The sequence below is a fragment of the Nycticebus coucang genome, chromosome 17, assembly GCF_027406575.1.
Source record: "Nycticebus coucang isolate mNycCou1 chromosome 17, mNycCou1.pri, whole genome shotgun sequence".
Classification (NCBI taxonomy): domain Eukaryota; kingdom Metazoa; phylum Chordata; class Mammalia; order Primates; family Lorisidae; genus Nycticebus; species Nycticebus coucang.
In genome coordinates, this window is record NC_069796.1 from 38,978,718 (window position 1) to 38,998,821 (window position 20,104).

A 20,104-nucleotide genomic window follows, 5' to 3' on the forward strand; every position below is an offset into this window, starting at 1 on the left:
TGGAAAGCCAAGGCAGGAGGATCACTGGAGCCCAGAGTTTGAGGTTGCTGTGAGCTATGATTTGGCCACTGCACTCTACCCCAGGTAACAAGGTGAGACCATGTCTCAAAAAAAAAAAAAAAAAGTGCCAGGCATGGTGGCTCACTCCTGTAATCCTAGCACTCAGGGAGGCTGAGGCTTGTGGAATGCTTGAGCTCGGGAGTTCAAGACCACCCTGAGCAAGACTGACACCCCATCTCTACGAAAAAGAGAGACGGTGTGGTGGCATATACTTGTAGTCCAGGCTACTTACAAGGCTGAGGCAAGAGGAGTGTTCAAGCCCAAAGCCAAGAGTTTGAGGTTGCTGTGAGCTATGATACCACACCTATCTACCCAGGGCAACTGAGTGAAACTCTGTCTCAAAAAAAAAAAAACAAAAAACAAAATGTGTATCTCTAAAACAGGTGATGCCTAATGTAAACTCCATTGAAACCATCACATGCACATCTCTGCAACTTAAGTGACCACTACAAAGATATCAAAGGAGATGTCACTACATTTTAGATGGCAAAGCTGTAGGTAGCCAACTACCCTTTATTTTAGCTTCAAAAATAGGATTACAATTAACTTTTAAAATTAAGATAATGATGTGGACATGAAAGGGAATTTTTTTGTTTTGTTTTGCTTTCTTCTGTCTTTTCAAAGGGGTATTTTTAGTTTCTAAACTGGCAATTCAGAAAAAGATCAAGGTTATAATAATATGAATAGAGGTGACTTGAGTGACCTTAGAGATCTTCTAATCCAATACTTTCACATTTTTTAGATAAGGAAACTGAGGCTTAGAATATAGCAAGGGCTAGGATGAAGGACTCCTAAATCAACATTAATCAAGTAGACTTGGAAATCTCTATTTCTGGCTCAAATGTCAGTTTTTTGGATCTCATTCTTTTGAGCTGACCTGTGTGGTGTGCTCATTAATACAGGTGTGGCCTTTCCCACACTGAGTACTGAACAACTCACTTTTTCTGGTATCTATTACTTCAGGTTGGAGGACATCTATGATGTAAGAACAGAGACTAATCAGAGTAAGAATCTAGAATATGGGGCGGTGCCTGTGGCTCAAGGGGTAGGGTGCCGGTCCCATATGCCGGAGGTGGCGGGTTCAAACCCAGCCCCAGCCAAAAAAAAAAAAAAAAAAAAAGAATCTAGAATATGGAAAAGTATAATAACATAACAGAGAGGTATGCAATAATATCAAAGCAAATCCAAAATCTAACTCATTAAAAGAAGTCATTCTCTAGGCAGCTTGAAATAATTTAAGGAAGTCTCCGGTATGGGAGAGAGGAGGGCTAAAGAAAAGCATGTAACAATGAAGGATGAGGTCAACAACTCTCTGAAGTATTCAAAGGAATATGTCTAGTGTAGGCATACATAAGTATTCCAAGGAGAGGAACAGGACACCCTGGGAACTATCCAAGAAGAAAAGGATAACCGAATCGAGATATAAAAAGCTGAACCCTGGACTAATTGGAATGCAAATCCAATTATCTTAAAATCTTTTATCTTAATCATAAAATGAAGATGCACCATCAGGGAACAGATCAAATCAAGGGTGTATGTGTCTTAAATATGTGTAATGTATATTTTATAGAAAAACATATTTTTATATTTTATAGAAAAATATATTTTTATATTTTATAGAAAAATATATCTAGTTAAAAGAACCAATCTATTTGAACTGCTTACATTTAAGTTCTCAACAGACCTACAATATTTCTATTGAGGAAATGAAATACATCTCAAATAGCTTACATTTGGGCAGATTTTAGCACTTGGATCATAACACATATACACTGACCAACACATTTATAATAATATCAGTAATAAAGAATGCTCAAACCAAAAAAGATCATATATAGGTTTTCTTCTGACCCATGCTTCTCTGAAAGGCACAAAGGAAGAATCTTCAGCTTCATAAACATAAACCCTGTATCTTAGGTTTCAATAACACCAGGCATACAGACTATAGTTTATTACAAACTCTGGGGTTTCCAATTATCACACTGTTTTAAGACTTAAGTCTTTTTTTTTCAATGAGACAGGGTTTTGCTCTATCGCCCTAGGTAATGTGCAGTAGCATCATCATAGCTCACAGCAATCTCAAATTCCAGAGCTCAAGTGATCCTCCTGCTTCAGCTTCCCAAGTACCTGCAGGCATGTGCCACCATACCTAGATAACTTTTATATTTATTTGAAGAGGGATCTCATTCTTATTGGTCTTGGACTCCCGACCTCAAATAATCCTCCTGCCTTAATCCCCCGAAGTGCTAGGATCATGAGCCACCATGCTGGGCCTAGACTTAAGTCTTAAATAACTGAAAACTGGGCAGCGCCTGTGGTTCACAGGGTGGGGCGCTGGCCCCATACACCAAGGGTGGCAGGTACGAACCCAGCCCCAGCCAAACTGCAACAAAAAAATAGCCGACATTGTGGTGGGTGCCTGTGGTCCCAGCTACTCAGGGGGCTGAGACAAGAGAATCACCTAAGCCCAGGAGTTGGGAGGTTACTGTGAGCTGCAACACCACAGTACCCTACTGAGGGTGATAAAGTGAGACTCTGTCTCTATAAAACAAACAAACAAACAAAAACCTGAAAATTATTTTAAAACAAATATTCTTTATTTGTTGTTGTTGTTGCAGTTTGGCCGGGCCGGGTTCAAACCCTCCATCCTCGGTATATGGAGCCAGCAGCCTACTCACTGAGCCATATGCGCCACCCACAAATACTCATTTTTATAAAGGTTGAGACTGTAAATGAACTCTACAGGTTGTCCCCAAAGTCACTCCTAAAGTTGCCACACATGGGGAAAAAGAGAAATTGTAGCCAAATGTACCTTTATTTACAAAATATTCATTATAGAATTTTATAAAATATTTACAAAGTATTCTCTGCATGTTGGCTACTTCTTTGTAAAATTCTGTAAGGAATATTTTCTAAACAAAGGTACATTTAGCTATAATTTCCCACATTCCCCATGTATTTATGGCAACTTAGGGGCAACTTTTAGCACACCCCATATAAAAAGATCTAAGTATTCATATCTGATATCCCAACATATGCATGACTAAGAGAAACTGCTTCACCCAAGACTCTTCCAAGTCAAAACAACATAGAAAGATTACTTTAGCAACCTCTGTTTGTTAGAAAAAAAAGAAAGGAAGAAAGAAAAGACATCCATAAGTGCCTAGCTATCTAATTTTTTTTTTTTCTTTAAAAGATGCTTGGTCTCACCGGGCACAGTGGCTCACACCTGTAATCTAAGCACCTGCCTGGCAGACCAAGGCAGGTGGATTGCTTGAGCTCAGGAGTTTGAGACCAGTCTGAGCAAGTACAAGATCCCGTCTCTAAAAAATAGAAATAATTAGCCAGGTGTTGTGGCAGTGCCTATAGTTCCAGCTATTTGAGAGGCTGAGATCACTTGAACCCAGGAGTCAGAGGTTACTGGGCACTAGGCTGACACCATGGCACTCTAGCCCAGGGCAACAGAGTGAGAAATTCTATCTAAAAAAAAAAAAATTATAATAATAAGTGTTTATGTACCAGACTGGAGTGCAATGGCATAGTCACAGCTCATTGCAGCCTCTGAATTCCCTGAACTCCCAGGCTCAAGCAATCTTCCCACATCAGCCTCAAGAGTAGCTAGGAATACAGGCATGCACCACCACATTTAGCTAATTTTTCTCACTTTTTTTTAGGGTCTCTCTTTGTTGCCCAGTCTGGTCTCAAACTCCTGGCCTCAAGCAATACTCATGCCTTGGCCTCCCAAAGTGCTGCATTACAGGTGTAAGCCACCATGTCCTAGACAAGCTAATTTTTAGGAGTAGAAACATTTTATACTTCTTTCCAGGATTCAAACTCTTCTGGGGTGAAGATCAAGGGCAGTCTCTGAAAAACAGCTCCCCTCAACAAGAGTAAGGATAAAAATGGACTGTCCGGATACACAAATCATAGTATTTACGTAATACTTCTGTGTGACAAGATACCACATAGCAATGAAAACAAATCACAATCTCAGATAATAACATGGATGTACCTCACAAATACTGCGCAAAAGAAGCAAAGCAAAAAAAAAAAAAAAAAAAGATTTTGTTTAAAAAAAAAAAAAAAAGACTAAAATTTTAAGGACAGATCCATAGGTAGTAAGACTATTTTTTAAAAAAAATGAAATAATTATTTCCTGGGGGAAGAGACAGGCTGAGCTAGGGTTATGATTAGGGAGTAGGAAACATCAAGGAAAGGGGTTCTGGTGTCTTGCCAATGTTTAATTTCTTGGCCTGAATAACTGCTTTATCATTACTGACTAAACTATATATGTTGTTTAATACATTTTTCTGTGAATGCTACATTTCAATACAAACTAAATAAATAAATTTATCAATGGATTCTAAACTTTGAGCTATGCAAGCAGATTAACCATTAGGCTTACTTCTTTTTTTTTTTTTTTTTGAGACAGTCTCTCACTATGACACCCTCAGTAGAGTGCTGTAGCATCACAGCTCACAGCAACCTCAAACTCTGGGGCTTAATTGATTCTCTTGCCTCAGCTTCCCAACTAGCTGGGACTACAGGCACTGGCCACGATGCCCAGCTATTTGTTGTTGTGGTTGTCACTGTTATTTAGCAGGCCCTGGCCGGGTTCGAACCCACCAGCCCCAGTGCATTTGGCCAGCACCATAACCACTGAGCTACGGACGCCGAGCCTAGGCATACTTCTTGTTTCATGTTTAAAAACACTTTATCACTAACTGGCTCTGCTCTCACCTCCCCTCCTTTCTTCACTGACAACAGATAAGAATTGGTGCCTATCATAGAGTCCACCAAGTAGTTGATGTCACCTCCAAAGAGAGGCTCCCTTATACACAATAGTACCAGATTAAAAATGAAGTACTTAGGATAAAACTGGACATCCATCCATGTGCCTACCAGTCACCACCCATGCTATGGAAAAAATGATCCTCAACAGGCAGAGTAAAATGTCATCAACCATGGGAATTCCTCCAAAGCATGTTCTCATCAGAGGACCAGAACTAAGCCAACTGCAGAATGTCACAGGCACCTCCTAGCCAGTTCCCTCACTACTATCCTTTCTACTTATTTCAGGAATCACTGTCTGACCAAAATTGTCATTTTTGTGAAAGAGGATTTTAAGAGTCAGTACCTTTATACAGTTTTTTAGATTTTATTTATAGCAGAGATTGAAGAGTTATTCCAACAACCTGACCTTACAACATTTTGCGGCAGGAACAGCACTAAGTGGGCCAGAACGTCCTGGGTTTCCTTATTCTTACTCTATCACTGCTGAGCTAACCAGTATGGTCGAAGAGGCAGTTAACCATGCTGGAGAAAGAGGGGAAAGAAAGTGGTTAACCAGAATATACACAAGCCTAAAACATAATAGAGACTGCAGAGCAAAGGCAATTGAGCCTAAAGCAGTAACTGTTTAGCCCCACCTGGAACAAAGAAGAGAACATAAGGGAATCACAGCCAAAATGTGTTCAAATATATCACTGAAAGTTTGCAGTTATCCCAATGGTTCCTAATAGCTAAGATTCATAAGTCAGGAGCTGAGCTCTAGATCATTTGAAAGCTGAACCTAAGCTGCAAAAGAGGCCTATAAGTATTATCCCCTCTTGACCTCCAACCAAGAGAAAAAATATATAGAACAAATACTCTTTAGAAGAGTATTTTCTACTCTTTAAAATATAAAACTCTATAAAAAATTTATAGAATTTTATAAAATTTATAAAACTCTATAAAAAATATATAGAAAAAATACTCTTTCGTATTTTCTACTCTTTAGAAGATACAGATCTCCTCAATCTATCAATAGTTTTAATTCAGGGGCGGCACCTGTGGCTCAAGGAGTAGGGCGCCGGTCCCATATGCCAGAGGTGGCAGGTTCAAACCCAGCCCTGGCCAAAAACCACAAAAAAAAAAAAAGTTTTAATTCAACTTTCACTAAAACTGAATTGTGTCAAAAACAGCTTCTACTTTCTCTTTGCAGCATTGTCACTCACTATAAAAAGAAAATTAAATTACAAAGACAGTAAGACTTATTCATAGAAGTCTTAATTCCAAATCCCAAACAATTACATTCAAGTTATTTTTAATTATGCTTTTTTATTTTTCTAATAACACATACTGTATTATGTATTATACACTTAGTGTCTTCTTCGAAAGTTATTATCAGTACTCCTTTTTTTTATTTTTCAGACAGAGCCTCACTTTGTCACCCTCAGTAGAGTGGCATGCATCATAGCTCACAGCAACTGAAACTCTTGGGCTCCAGCGATCATCTTGCCTCAGCCTCCTGGGACTACATGCACCCACCACCACATGTAGCTAATTTTTCTATTTTTAGGAGAGACCAAGTGTTGCTCCTCCTGCTCAGGCTGGTCTTGACCTCCTGAGCTCAAGCAATCTACCCGCCTTGGCCTCCCAGAGTACTAGGATTATAGGCATGAGCCATCATGCCTGGCCAGATATTATCAGTATTTTTTAAAAATAGAGAATTTCCTCAAATAACAACATAAATAACATGGCTACTCTATCTTACTAAAGCCACCATTTTATGTCTTCTCATGAATAGGATCAGCATCACTGGTATACTAACTACTATTAAGAAGACATGGTACTCGGTAGGCTGAAGCAAGAGAATCACTTAAGTCCAAGAGTTTGAGGTTGCTGTGAGCTGTGACACCACGCACTCTACTGAGGATGACATAGTGAGACTCTGTTTCAAAAAAATAATAAAAAGAAGACTTGGTGGTATTCCCTCCCAGAACTTGATCCATCATCTTTATAAAGGAAAGAAATAATCCACATAACTCTATCAGGTTGTGAGCCTATTGTGAAAATACTTCCCAATTAATCCCATTAAAGTAATTATGACCTCAGAAATAAACTAACATAGGTATATTAAAATGTAAAAAAAAAGTTTTAAGAAGAAAAATATAATATATAAGACTATATTCTCACCATTAAGATAGTGCTTATCTGTACCCTTCCAAGGGGAATATGACTCCCTAGAAGAGAGCATGAGGTACGTCTGTAATCCTAGCACTCTGGGAGGGTAACACAGGACCACCTGAGCTTAGGAGTTCCAAACCAGCCTGAGCAAGAGTGAGAACTCATCTCTACTAAAACTGTATTTTGTCAAAAGCAGCTTCTACTTTCTCTTTGCAGCAATGTCACTCATTATAAAAAGAAAATTATTTTACAAAGACAGCAAGACTTGTATTGAAATGTAGCATTCACATTCTTCCATTCTTTGTTCCAGCATCCCAGCTACTAGAAAGACTGAGGCAGGAGGATCACTTAAGCCAGGAGTGTGAGGCTGCTGTGAGCTATGATGACCCCACTGCACTGTAGCCAGGGTGACTCTGCCTCAAAAAGCAAAAAAAAAAAAGAACATGTATGACAAGGAGGTTCTGTCATATAAAAGTATCAGTAGGTGAGGCCACTAGGTTGGCTGACTATGTAGGCACGGCATGACAGAGCTATCAAAAGCTAAACAAATTCTAAGTAACCTTTGCACTCATGAAAGATCAGAAAAAAATACAGAGAGGGCAAACATGAAAAACAGTAAGAACTGGCTCTGTACCTGTAGCTTACCGGCTAGGGCGCCAACCACATACACCAGGGCTGGCGGGTTCGAACCAGCCTGGGCCTGTCAAAACAACAATGACAACTACAACAAAAAAATAGCCAGACGTTATGGCAGGCACCTGTAGTCCCCAGCTACATGGGAGGCTGAGGCAAGAGAATCGCTTAAGCCCAAGACTTTGAGATTGCTGTGAGCTGTGATGCCACAGCACTCTACCAAGGGCGACATAGTAAGACTCTGTCTCAAAAGAAAAAAAAAAAAAAAAAAGACAATACAATAAGAACCGAGCTGGTGGCTCGGAGCCTATAGCTCAAGCAGCTAAGGCACCAGCCACATATACCAGAGCTGGCAGGTTCAAATCCAGCCCAGGCCTGCCAAACAACAATGACAAGTACAAACAAAAAATAGCCGGGCTTGTGGCAGGTGCCGGTAGTCCCAACTACTTGGGAGGCTGAGCCAAGAGAATCGCTTAAGCCCAGGAGTCGGAGGTTGCTGTGAGCTGTGATGTCACAGTACTCTACCCAGGGTGACAGCTTGAAGCTCTGTCTCAAAAAGAACTGAGCTGGTTAAGAGGGAGTCTAGGAAATACCCATGAATGTGGGCAGTCAGATGAGAGGTTTTTTTTTTTTTTTTTTTTTTTAAGAGACGGTCTCACTTTATTGCCCTCGGTAGAGTGCCGTGGCATCACAGCTCACAGCAACCTCCAACTCTTGGGCTTAGGTGATTCTCTTGCCTCAGCCTCCTGAGTAGCTGGGACTACAGGCGCCTGCCACAACACCCAGCTATTTTTTGTTGCAGTATGGCCGGGGCCGGGTTCAAACCCGCCACCCTTGGTATATGGGGCTGGGGCCCTATCCATTGAGCCATAGACGCCACCTAAGATGAGAGAACTTCAACGAGACAAGCACTTATAGCATGGAAAAGTATGTCTTTAGTATCATCTATATAAACTGTGGGTAGGAGTGGCGAGGCATAAACAGTGGACTAAACTAGTAAAACAAGTAATAGCTTTGATCAAAAACTATACCAAAGACCCAGACCAAAAAGAAACTTAGTAGATAAAAATAGCTTGAACTTGTAAGCAAGGTTATGTATAAACTGTGCCTCCTCAATTTAACTGCAAAGTATCGGAGGATAGAAATTAATGATTACGACAATTACAGAGGATTATAAAACAGATTGGACTAGCAAGCAAAACTAGGGTCCAGAAGAGATTGTAGATTTGAATAGAGTAGCAATTACTAGGAGGCCTTGGGGAAAATCATGTAGAGCTGTGAATTTGTATCAAGCTTCCTAAGTACTAAATCATACTTGGGATTTACTCAACTGTTTATATTCCCAATTTTCACACTGTGCTAAGAAGCTCCCTGTGCCAATCAGGGAGAATAAGAAAGAAGTACCTAATTTAAGATTGAGAATCAGAAAAATGTTTTTCAGGAATAGTAACCCTATAGTAAGATCTGAAGGACTAGACAGGCATGGTGGCTCACTCCTATAATCCTAGGACTCTAGGAGACGGAGGTGGGAGGATTTCTTAGCTCAGGAGTTAAAGACCTGCCTGAGCAAGAGTAAGACTCTGTCTCTACCAAAAACAGGAAAAAATTAGCTGGGTGTTGCGGCATACACCTTTAGAACCAGCTACTTGGGAAGATGAGGCAGGAGGACCCCTTGAACCCAGAAGTTTGAGAGGTTGCTGTGAGTGAAGTTGATGCCGCAGCACTCTAGCCTGGGCAAAAGAGCAAGGCTGTTAACAAAAAAAAAAAAAACAAAGAAGGATCATAAAAGGGAAATTGGGAAGGCAAATGAAAAAAAATCAGTTAACATGCTCTGACAGATCGTAGTAGGAAAAATTCAAGAATACCGTTAATGAACAAAACAGGGAAGAAGTAATATTCAGAGATACAGAAATTTCCAAAAATGAAAAAATATACTATCCTCAGATTCAGCAAACCGAATACATTCTAACTAGAATTAAGAAAAAAAATAAAAATTATAAATCTATACCTAAACACATCTCTGAGGAACTATATATGAAAAACAAAATAAAACAGGGGGCAGCGCCTGTGGCTCAAAGAAGTAGCGTGCCAGCCCCATATACCAGAGGTAGTAGGTTCAAACCCAGGCCCAGCCAAAAACTGCAAAAAAAAAAAAAGACAAAATAAAACAATTAAAGACAGCTAGGGAAAAGACAAATTAGGTTCAGCGCCTGCAGCTCAAGCAGCTAAGGTGCCAGTCACATGCACCAGAGCTGGCGGGTTCGAATCCAGCCTAGGCCTGCCAAACAACAATGACCACTGGGCAGTGCCTGTAGCTCAAAGGAGTAGGGTGCCGGCCCCATTTGCCAGAGGTGGCGGGTTCAAACCCAGCCCCGGCCAAAAACTGCCATAAAAAGGCGACAACTACAATCTGAAGGTAGCGGGGCATTGTGGCGGGCGCCTGTAGTCCCAGCTACTTGGGAGGCTGAGGCAAGAGAGTCGCTTAAGCCCACAAGTTTGAGGTTGCTGTGAGCTGTGACACCACAGCACTCTACCCAGGGCAACAGTTTGAGACTCTGTCTCAAGAAAAAAAAAAGGCAAATTAACCATAATTACACTAAGGGATGACTTCTTAACAGCAATAATGGAAGCCAGAACTCTTTTTGTGTGTGTGTGTGAGAGACAGAGTCTCTCACTATGTCGCCCTTGGTAGAGTGCCATGTCATCACAGCTCATAGCAACCTCCAACTCTTGGGCTTAAGAGATTCTCTTGCCCAGACTCCCATGTAGCTGGGACTACAGGCACCCGACACAAAATCTGGCTATTTTTTTTGTTGCAGTTGTCATTGTTTTAGCTGGCCTAGGTTGGGTTCAAACCCGCCAGCCTCAGTGTATGTGGCTGACACCATAACCACTGTGCTAAGGGTGCCAAGCCAACTATCTTTTTTTGTTGTTGTTGTTGTTTGGAAACAAGAGTCTCACTTTGTCACCCTTGGTAGAGTGCCATGGCGCTCACACGACTCACAACCTCCAACTCTTGGGCTCAAGCAATCCTCTAGTCTCAGTCTCTCTAGTAGCTGGTACTACAAGCGCCCACCACAACATTTTGCTCTTGCTCAGGGTCAGGCTCATCTCAAATACATGAGCTAAAGCAATCCACCTGCCTCGGCCTCCCTGAGTGCTAGAATTATAGACATGAGCCACCGCATCCAGCCTCTTGGAATGCTATCTTTAAAATAGCTGAGAAAGACTCAGCACCCACAGCACAGTGGTTACGGCGCCAGCCACATACACCGAGGGCAGCGGGTTCGAACCCAGCCCAGGCCAGCTAAACAACTGCAACAAAAAAATAGGTGGGTATTGTGGCGGGTGCCTGTAGTCCCAGCTACTTGGGAAGCTGAGGCAAGAGAATTGCTTAAGCTAAAGAGTTAGAGGCTGCTGTGAGCTGTGATGCCATGGCACTCTACCAAGGGACATAGTGAGACTTAGTCTCCAAAAAAAAGATGAGAACCTAAGAACATAAGGCAAAATAAAACATACGCTCTGAACTGTGTATAAGTAATAATGAGCACTTACCCACCCAGATGGTAGTGTCTTAAATACCACTGCCCACTAAACTGACAGACTAAGGCAAAATTGATAAATATCATAGAGGAGGATTTATTACATCTTTCTTGGTAACTAACTGAATAAGCAGAAGAAAAATCAGCAAGAGATCCATAAAATCTAAACACCACAATTAACAGTATTGTGTGCATTAGGGCAAAAATTAGTTTATGCCTACATTTCAGGGTGAAGTAACAAAACTATGAAAGTGTGGCAGTGAAAAAGTATAGAATTAGTGCAGAGGAAGAGAAAGATAGGCGACGCTGCTCAAAACACAGATTAGGGAACTAGTTAGACAGTATACAAAATGCAGAGATAAGGTTCACAGAGTAACTGAATGTCAAGGCAATGGGAGACTACAACAGTGATGGAAATAAGAAATTAGGTATAAAGAAAACCAGGTATAAACTATATTTCTATTACTAAAGCAGAAATATAAACTGTCAAATGAGAGCCAAGTGTGGTGACAATACAGTGAGACCCTGTCTCAAGAATAAAAACTGTCAAATGATGAAAAACACCGTATGCAACATAATTCCTATTTATGTGTATTTTTTTTAAGTCTGTGTATGTGTATGAATATGTTTATGTAAACGTAAATGTTTGGACTAATACACATCAAATGTAGAGACATTTGGAAGCATTTGGAGAAGAAAAGAAAGCGATATTTTTATTGTTTGCTTTAATCATTTGTTTTATATTTTGTTTGATCATTTTATTTATAGTGCACTTGTATTGCTTTTATAATATAAAAGACATGTAAAATGAAAGATTAAAAAAAGAAAAGACAAAATAATTTCCTAAGAGATAAATACTCTTTTTATTTTTTCTTTAGAGACAGAGTCTCACTTTGTTGCCCTTGGTAGAGTGCTGTGGCGTCACAGCTCACAGGAACCTCCAGCTTTTGGGCTTAGGCTATTCTCTTGCCCCAGCTTCCCAAGTAGCTGGGCCTACAGGCACCCACCACAACGCCCAGCTATTTTTTTGTTGCAGTTTGGCCAGGGCCGGGTTCAAACCTGCCACCCTCGGTATATGGGGTCAGCGCCCTACCCACTGAGCCACAGGCATCATCCAAGAGAAAATACTCTTGGCCAGTATTTGAGAGACTTCATAGAAGGAAACTTTTGGAAAATAAATTTCCTAATACTCACCAAAACTGAGCAGGTATGCTAAAATCATCATCTGGGGGAATTTTATCTTGATAATTTTCCAATTATAAAAGTTAACACATACTTATTACAATTTATTCAACACAAAGATTGTAAGACAAAAATCATTTTACCCATGTCCCATATAATTTCCTTAGGGTAACCAGTGTTAACACTTCAATATACATCCTTATATATCATTTTCAATGCTCACATACAGATCTTGATTTCTTTTTGTTTTCATAAAAGGAATTTTATACATATTACTTTCCATATTGCTACTTATCCAACATAACAATTTGGAAAATGTGAAACAGTTTTAAGTTTTTGTTTTTTGAAACAGTGTCTCAAGTTGTCACCCTGATGCCATGGTGTTACAGCTCACAGCAACCTCCAACTGGAGCTCAAGAGATCCTCTTGCCTCAGTTTTTCTATTTTTAGTAGACATTGGGGGGGGTGTCTCAATTTTGCTCAGGCTGGTCTTGAACTCATGAGCTCAAGCACTCCACCCACCTCGGGTTCCCGAGTGCGAGCCACCACACCCGGCTTGTTTAGGTTTTTAAAGATACTTTTGCTTCTAAGTGAAAATACGAGATGTAAAATTCACTCTAAAACAGTTGAGCTGATAAACAATAAAACAGGACTCAGCAACAACCTAGTTTATTGGGTTGTTTGCTTTTTTTGCCTTATTTTTATAATACATTTTTCTAAGCTACAAATCTATCATCAAGTTTGCTTAAATAATCAGTAGTCAAACAAAAATAAGGCTAAATAACCTATGACACTACATGCTTCCAGACCAAGCCATGTCAGTGTCCCTATGAAACCCCCAAAAGGCTATATGGGCTACCTCCCCAGTTCAGCAGAGGGCTGAGTCAGATGCTGAACCTCTGGCCTCAACTAGCACTCACAGAAATTAGACAATCACCTATGAAGTCCGTATCTCCACCTGTATCTCAGGAAATCTTTGTACCTAAGAGATAATAACCAGTTGTCCCACCTAACTTTTACTATATATAGGATGGGCCTTTCACTAGAGCCCAAGAAGAATATCCCACTAAAGGTCTTACTGTACTAAGAAACTGTAATAATAAAAAATCCAATTTTCCAAAGATTTACTAACTTACTCTTACCTACCTTTTTCCCTAGTTTAAAAAAAAAAATGTTTTCCTCACTGGAGTGCCATCTATCAGTCAATTAGTTACAGCTTACTACTTCATCCTTGTCTAGAATCTAATCTAAGTTAAAGGAAATAAAATGTATAAAAGAGACTATACCAGCTTGGCGCTATAGCTCAGTGAGTGGGAGGCCAGCCACGTACACTGAGCCTGGCCTGGGCCTGCTACACAACAATGACAACTGCAACAAAAAAATGGCTGGGCATTATGGCAGGTACCTGTAGTCCCAGCTACTTGGGATGCTGAGGCAAGAGAATCACTTAAGCCCAAGAGTTTGAGGTTCCTGTGAGCAGTGACACCACATCACTCTACCGAGGGTGACATAGTCAGACTCTGTCTCAAAAAAAAAAAGGGTAGCACCTGTGGCTCAGCGAGTAGGGCACTGGCCCCATATACCAAGGATGGCAGGTTCAAACCCGGTCCTGGCCAAACTGTAACAAAAAAATAGCCAGGCATTGCAGAAGGCGCCTGTGTTCCCAGCTACTTGGGAGGCTGAGGCAAGAAAATCGCCTAAGCCCAAGAGCTGGAGGTTGCTGTGAGTGAGTTGTGACATCACAACACTCTACTGATGGCGACAAAGTAAGACTCTGTTTCTAAAAAAAAGAACTACACCAAGATCCTCTAACAACTATTATCATTAGCCACTCTCCTGTACATCCACCAAAATCATTTGTGTTATTTAAATATACACTGTACTTTTGTTTCTATTTTTTTGTTTGTTTGTTGTTTTTAAAGAATAGACATGGTCATTCAAAGGCAACAGACTAAATACATTTAGATTAACAGCAACCTATCTTCTTCAAAATTCCATACGGTTCCAACTATTCTTTCTTTGTTTTGTTTTATATAATGCTAGAAATATGACCTCTTCATTGCTCTAACATAATTAGAAAAAATAAAAATAGGGGCGGCGCCTGTGGCTCAAAGGAGTATGGTGCTGGCCCCATATGCTGGAGGTGTCGTGTTCAAACCCAGCCCCGGCCAAAAAAAAAAAAAACTGCAAAAAGAAAAAAGAAAGAGGGCAGCACCTGTGGCTCAAGGAGTAGGGCGCCGGTCCCATATGCCAGAGGTGGCTAGGTTCAAACCTAGCCAAAAAAAAAAAAAAGAAAAAAGAAAGATAAATAGCCGGCGTTGTGGCGGGCGCCTGTAGTCCCAGCTACTCGGGAGGCTGAGGCTGAGGCAAGAGAATCGCCTAGGCCCAGGAGTTGGAGGTTGCTGTGAGCTGTGTGAGGCCACGGCACTCTACTGAGGGCCATGGGGTGAGACTCTGTCTCTACAAAAAAAAAAGAAAGGTAATATAACATGACTTGCACAGACATACATTTTCATTTAATATGACAAGAGAGTATTACTTTTTCCCAAAACTCAACTGTTAATGCCAATATTCACTCAAAACTTACCTCTAGTTCTTTAATTTTTTCTTCTGCTATTCTCTGTTTCTCTAACAGCTGATTGTGAATTACCTCCTTGGATTGAAGAATAAACCTACAAAACAAAAGAAAGTTGAAAATTAAACCACATGACCACTGTATTAATCAAAATCAATAGCTTTATGGCACAAATAATAAACTAAGAAAACTAAAAGGATCTCCCAATTCAGGATAAAATGTACTCTCACGTTAATGTGACAAACTTAGAAAACCATTATGTGTTACAACTTCCTGGCTGGAAAGAAATGGCTTAAAAGTAGTTCTTGCTTTCTTGTTTAAGAGATTGAGGGTGGGTACGGTAGTTCCTGCTTGTAGTCCCACCTACTCAAGAGGCTAAAGTGGGATAATCACTTAAGCCCAGGAGTTCAAGTCCATCCTGGGCAACACAGTGAAGGAAACCTAAGTAGACTCACAGATAAAAAGAAAAATGATAATAAAGTAATAAAAATCTAGCACAGGCTAAGAGAAAAGTCAATACACAAACAATAAAAATCCCTTATAATTTTGTATTTTTCTGTTAACCGATTCGACTTTTATCTAGACATTTTTCAACAATATTTGTAAAGCAGAGCTCCCCTCCATCTTTTTTTTTTTTCTGTAACAGCAGTAACTCATGACCTTTGAAAGTCACAATCAAGTACTGTGTTAGGATCAATGCATTAGTGTTTATATGAGTTCCTCACACAAAAAGCACTGTATAAGCCCTCGTATCTTTTATTATTTCCAGAGTGTATAATACCTCTGAAAAGCTCAAAATGTACAAGTGGAAAATTTCGACTTTTTCCATTTTACAGTCAGGCACATTATTTACCACTGATGAGGATGAAAATATAAGGAAGCTTTAAAAATTAACACTGAATCTGTTTTGTGACTTTTTGTTCATAATTCTTGCTCCAGGCAAAGGAAGAACTAACTCTTACAGCCCCAAGTAAGTGAACTGAAATATTTCTCTTCCATTGGAACCAAAGGGAAAACATAATTAACTCAAATCTCTTTCAGGATTGTCTAACTAGGCTAAAATAGATTTCAATTAAAGATTACAATTAAGCAAGTTCTTTCTTCTGTTTGCACTAACTTAAGAGTTCAGCAACAAAGAATTAAACATCTACCAAAAAGCCAAACAAAAAAATGTATCAAGATAGCAATACGCAGTTTCCTGTGACAACCCCACAAAAACAGCATTGTGCCTAGGTGGGTTCTTACCAAAAGGTCCTGTTACACATAAAAGACAGTAAAAAAAAAAAAAAAAAGGACAAAAAAGGGCAAATAGCTATGCCATAACACCTAGAAGGAAACTGCTCTTTCCTCTCTTCTTCATGAATACACTTTGCCACACATATTAACACAGTATAATGAACTTCTCTTTCATTCCACTAAATATTAGGCTGATAACCTGGCCAGTCCAGATAATTTAACTTAAGATCATCTTCAGTAGTAACTTGATGCTATGTAAAAATCTTACTTACATATTTACTAGAAAGATAGCCCATATTTATACAAAATAAAGATTAATTCTAGGTCTTTTACTATAGAACCCTTTGTCTAAATGTTTTTGTTTTTTGAGAAAGGATTTCACTCTATTGCCAAGTCTGGAATGCAGTGGTGTCATCACAGTTCACTGCAACCTCAAACTCTTGGGCTCAAGCAACTCTCAGCCTCCTGAGTAGTTGGGACTTCAGGCTTGCACCATCATGCCTAATTTTTCTATTTTTTTGTAGAGAGGGGATCTCACTATGTTGATCAGATTGGTCTTGAACTCCTGGCCTCCAGCAATGCTCCCACCTCAGCCTCTTAAAGTGCTGGGGTTACAAACATGAGTCACAGTGCCCTGCATAAAATGTTGCTACTATAGGGCGGCGCCTGTGGCTCAGTGAGCAGGGCGCCGGCCCCATATACCAAGGGTGGCGGGTTCAAACCCAGCCCCGGCCAAACTGCAACAAAAAAATAGCCGGGCGTTGTGGCAGGCGCCTGTAGTCCCAGCTACTCGGGAGGCTGAGGCAGGAGAATCGCCTAAGCCCAGGAGTTGGAGGTTGCTGTGAGCTGTGTGACGCCACGGCACTCTACCAAGGGCAATAAAGTGAAACTCTGTCTCTACAAAAAAAAAAAAAAAAAAAAAATGTTGCTACTATAGGGTCCAGGAGACAGGTGCTATTCCTGATAAAATAAAGGCTTATGGAATATTTTTCTCAGATTAACTCAGGCTAATATCTGAGAAGAGTTGTTGGGAACTGTATTAAGTCTCAGTGATAACCATGTAAAAAGCATTGTAAGATAATGTCTAAGAGATTATGTCATTACATGTACAATTTTACTAAGAAAGTCTTTCAGTCATGGGAAAATTTTCAGAATAAAATATACATTTTTAAATAGCACTGATTCAGCCAATGAGTACTATTCTCAAATAATAGGTCATCAGACATCATCTTTATTAGTCTCTGGGAAAATTTCAAAGCTAAGATTAGAGGTCAAGTCATTACTTATGTGGCCTTTAAAAATAAAGTATCTGAACAGATACTAAATCCCTTGAGCAGAAAATAAAATTACTAGAAAGCAAGAACACTCAACAACAAAAACATGTTTTCCCATGGCCACACATCCCTTGAGGTAGTAGCTATATTGGATAGTGCCAACTTCAAAGGCCAGAGAGACTCCATCAAAGCTGGCCAACCTAAGCCTAAGGACATCTCAGCTCTACAAGTTATCAACAAGGATGAATAATAGGTAAACATAAATGTTTACTTCAATGAGTAGTTACATAGTCAAAATTCAAACAATTCATGGAAAATTTGGTTTCATCCTCAATTCAAAAATGGCAAAGATTATGTCGTATAGAGATTGCAAAGGGCTGTAAGAAACATACAATTTCTGAAAGAAGTTTTTGGACAATATCTATTGTTTTACAAGGCACTGACACTGGTTTAAGATGGTTGTAATTTTTATTTAACTACATGAGTTGTCTTTTTTTACACTGTTTTCTTAATGCATTTCTTAATATTTTTTTTTTTTTAATTTTGAGACAGAGTCTCACTATGTCACCGTTGGTAGAGTGCCATGGCATCACAGCTCACAGCAACCTCCAACTCTTGGGCTTAAGTGATTCTCTTGCTTCAGCCTCCCAAGCAGCTGGAACCAAATGCCTATTTTTTGTTGTTGTTGTTGCAGTCGTCATCGTTGTTTTAGATGGCCTGGCTGGGTTCTAACCCTCCAGCCTCAGTGTATGTGGCTGGTGCCCTACCCAATGAGCTACATGTGCTGCCCCATTTCTTAGTATTTTTAAAATTTCATGAATGCATGCTCAGTTTATTAAAATCCACAACCATGTAATTCTTTTAAAATGCTGATCTGGTGTTTCGTAAATAAAGTTGTATTAATTTTCGGAGTATTTTTATATGTACTATAAGATACCATCTCTTCAAAGAGAAACCTATAAAAACCTTAAAAATAAATAAAAATAAAAAGGCCACAAAACTATCAGATACAATTTTTTTTTTTTTTTTTTTTGAGACAGAGTCTCACTTTGTTCACCCTTGGTAGAGTACCGTGGTGTCACCATTCACAGCAACTTCAGTCTCCCAAGTAGCTGAGACTACAGGCACCCCCCCTCAACGCCCAGCTATTTTTAGAGACGAGGTCTCACTCTGGCTCAGGCTGATCTCACACCTGGTAAGCTCAGGCAATCCACCCCCCTCAGCCTCCCAGAATGTTAGAATTACAGGCATGAGTCACCACACCCAGCCTATCAGATGCTATTTTGAAAAGAAAGCATACTGTGATAAAGAGTCTTGTTATCATAAATATTATGTAGAGTTTCTTTTCCTTTTCTTTTTTTTTTTTTTGAGAAAGAGTTTCACTATGTTGCCCTCAGTAGAGTGCCATGGCATCGCAGCTCAGAGCAACCTCAAACTCTTGGGCTTAAGCGATTCTCTTGCCTCAGCCTCCCAAGTAGCTGAGACTATAGGCACCCACCACAGTGCCCAGATATTTTTTTGTTGCAGTTGCCATTGTTGTTTAGCTGGCCCAGGCTAGGTTCGAACCCACCAGCATCGGTGTATGTGGCTGGCGTCATAACAGGGTGCTACGAACACTGAGCCATACTTTAAGTAAAGAATCTCACAGAGAACCTGCCTGTTTATGGAAAGCCAAATAGTAAATAAAGGATTCTGGAATTCAAAATGTACCAAAAAGGAAAAATAAAACATGAAGAGGGAAAGTATTCTCATATGACAAATGGTATGTAGGTAATGTATTACCAATACACAGGATTATATATCTGGACTAGAGTTTCGGCTTTGCAAAAGGGATCTTCTTTGAGAAATCAATGCTTGGACGGCGCCTGTGGCTCAAAGGAGTAGGGTGCCGGCCCCATATACTGAAGGTGGTGGGTTCAAACCCAGCACCAGCCAAAAACCAGAAAATAAATAAATTAATTAATTAAATGAAATTGTTTTTTAAAAAAGAAATCAATGCCTTGTGGTTCTGTACCATCTACTCTCTAGCACTAATAATTTGCTGTTTTACTTCTTCATGTATGTGTAATTACACATCTGAAAAACATAATTCTCTCATGGCTTTTGGTTTTGATTATTTGAGAAATACCAGAGGCTGGCAGTGCCTGTGGCTCAAAGGAGTAGGACTCCGGCCCCATACGCTGGAGGTGGCAGGTTCAAACCCAGCCCCAGCAAAAAAAAACTGCAAGAAAAAAAAAAAAGGAAAAACCAGAGGCTGCTTTCTGAATTGTCCTGCAGATTCCACTTTCCTATAACTCAGTATGAATCAAAACTGTTGTTCACCTGCTCAAACACAATCCAGAGACAGCGGCAATGTTGTCCTCTTTCAAATTATGGAACACACAAAATGCTTTGTATAAGTGGGAAATTTTTTTTTTTTTTTTTTTTGCAGTTTTTGGCAAGGGCTGGGTTTGAACCCACCACCTCTGGCATATGGGGCCAGCGCCCTACTCCTTTGAGCCACAGGTACTGCGCTAAGTGGGAAATTTTTGTATAATGTCTGAAAACATATCCCAACTGCATTTAGGTTGCAAGGCATCCACAAATTTAGCAGCATAGAAAAGACTGAACGAGAATAAGCCTATCTTCTTTCCTTTGTTCCACTGGTGATAAAA

The 20,104-nt window shown here is 39.9% G+C and overlaps 1 protein-coding gene across 1 annotated transcript in view; it reads right to left on the reverse strand.

Moving 5' to 3' along the window:
- The window catches only part of PFDN1 (prefoldin subunit 1), a 67,757-nt gene that overhangs the window by 22,579 nt on the left and 25,074 nt on the right, over positions 1–20,104 (reverse strand). Inside the window, exon 3 of the mRNA XM_053566490.1 lies at positions 14,953–15,037. Within this exon, the coding sequence (XP_053422465.1) occupies positions 14,953–15,037 (85 nt within the window). The remainder of the gene's footprint in view (positions 1–14,952; positions 15,038–20,104) is intronic.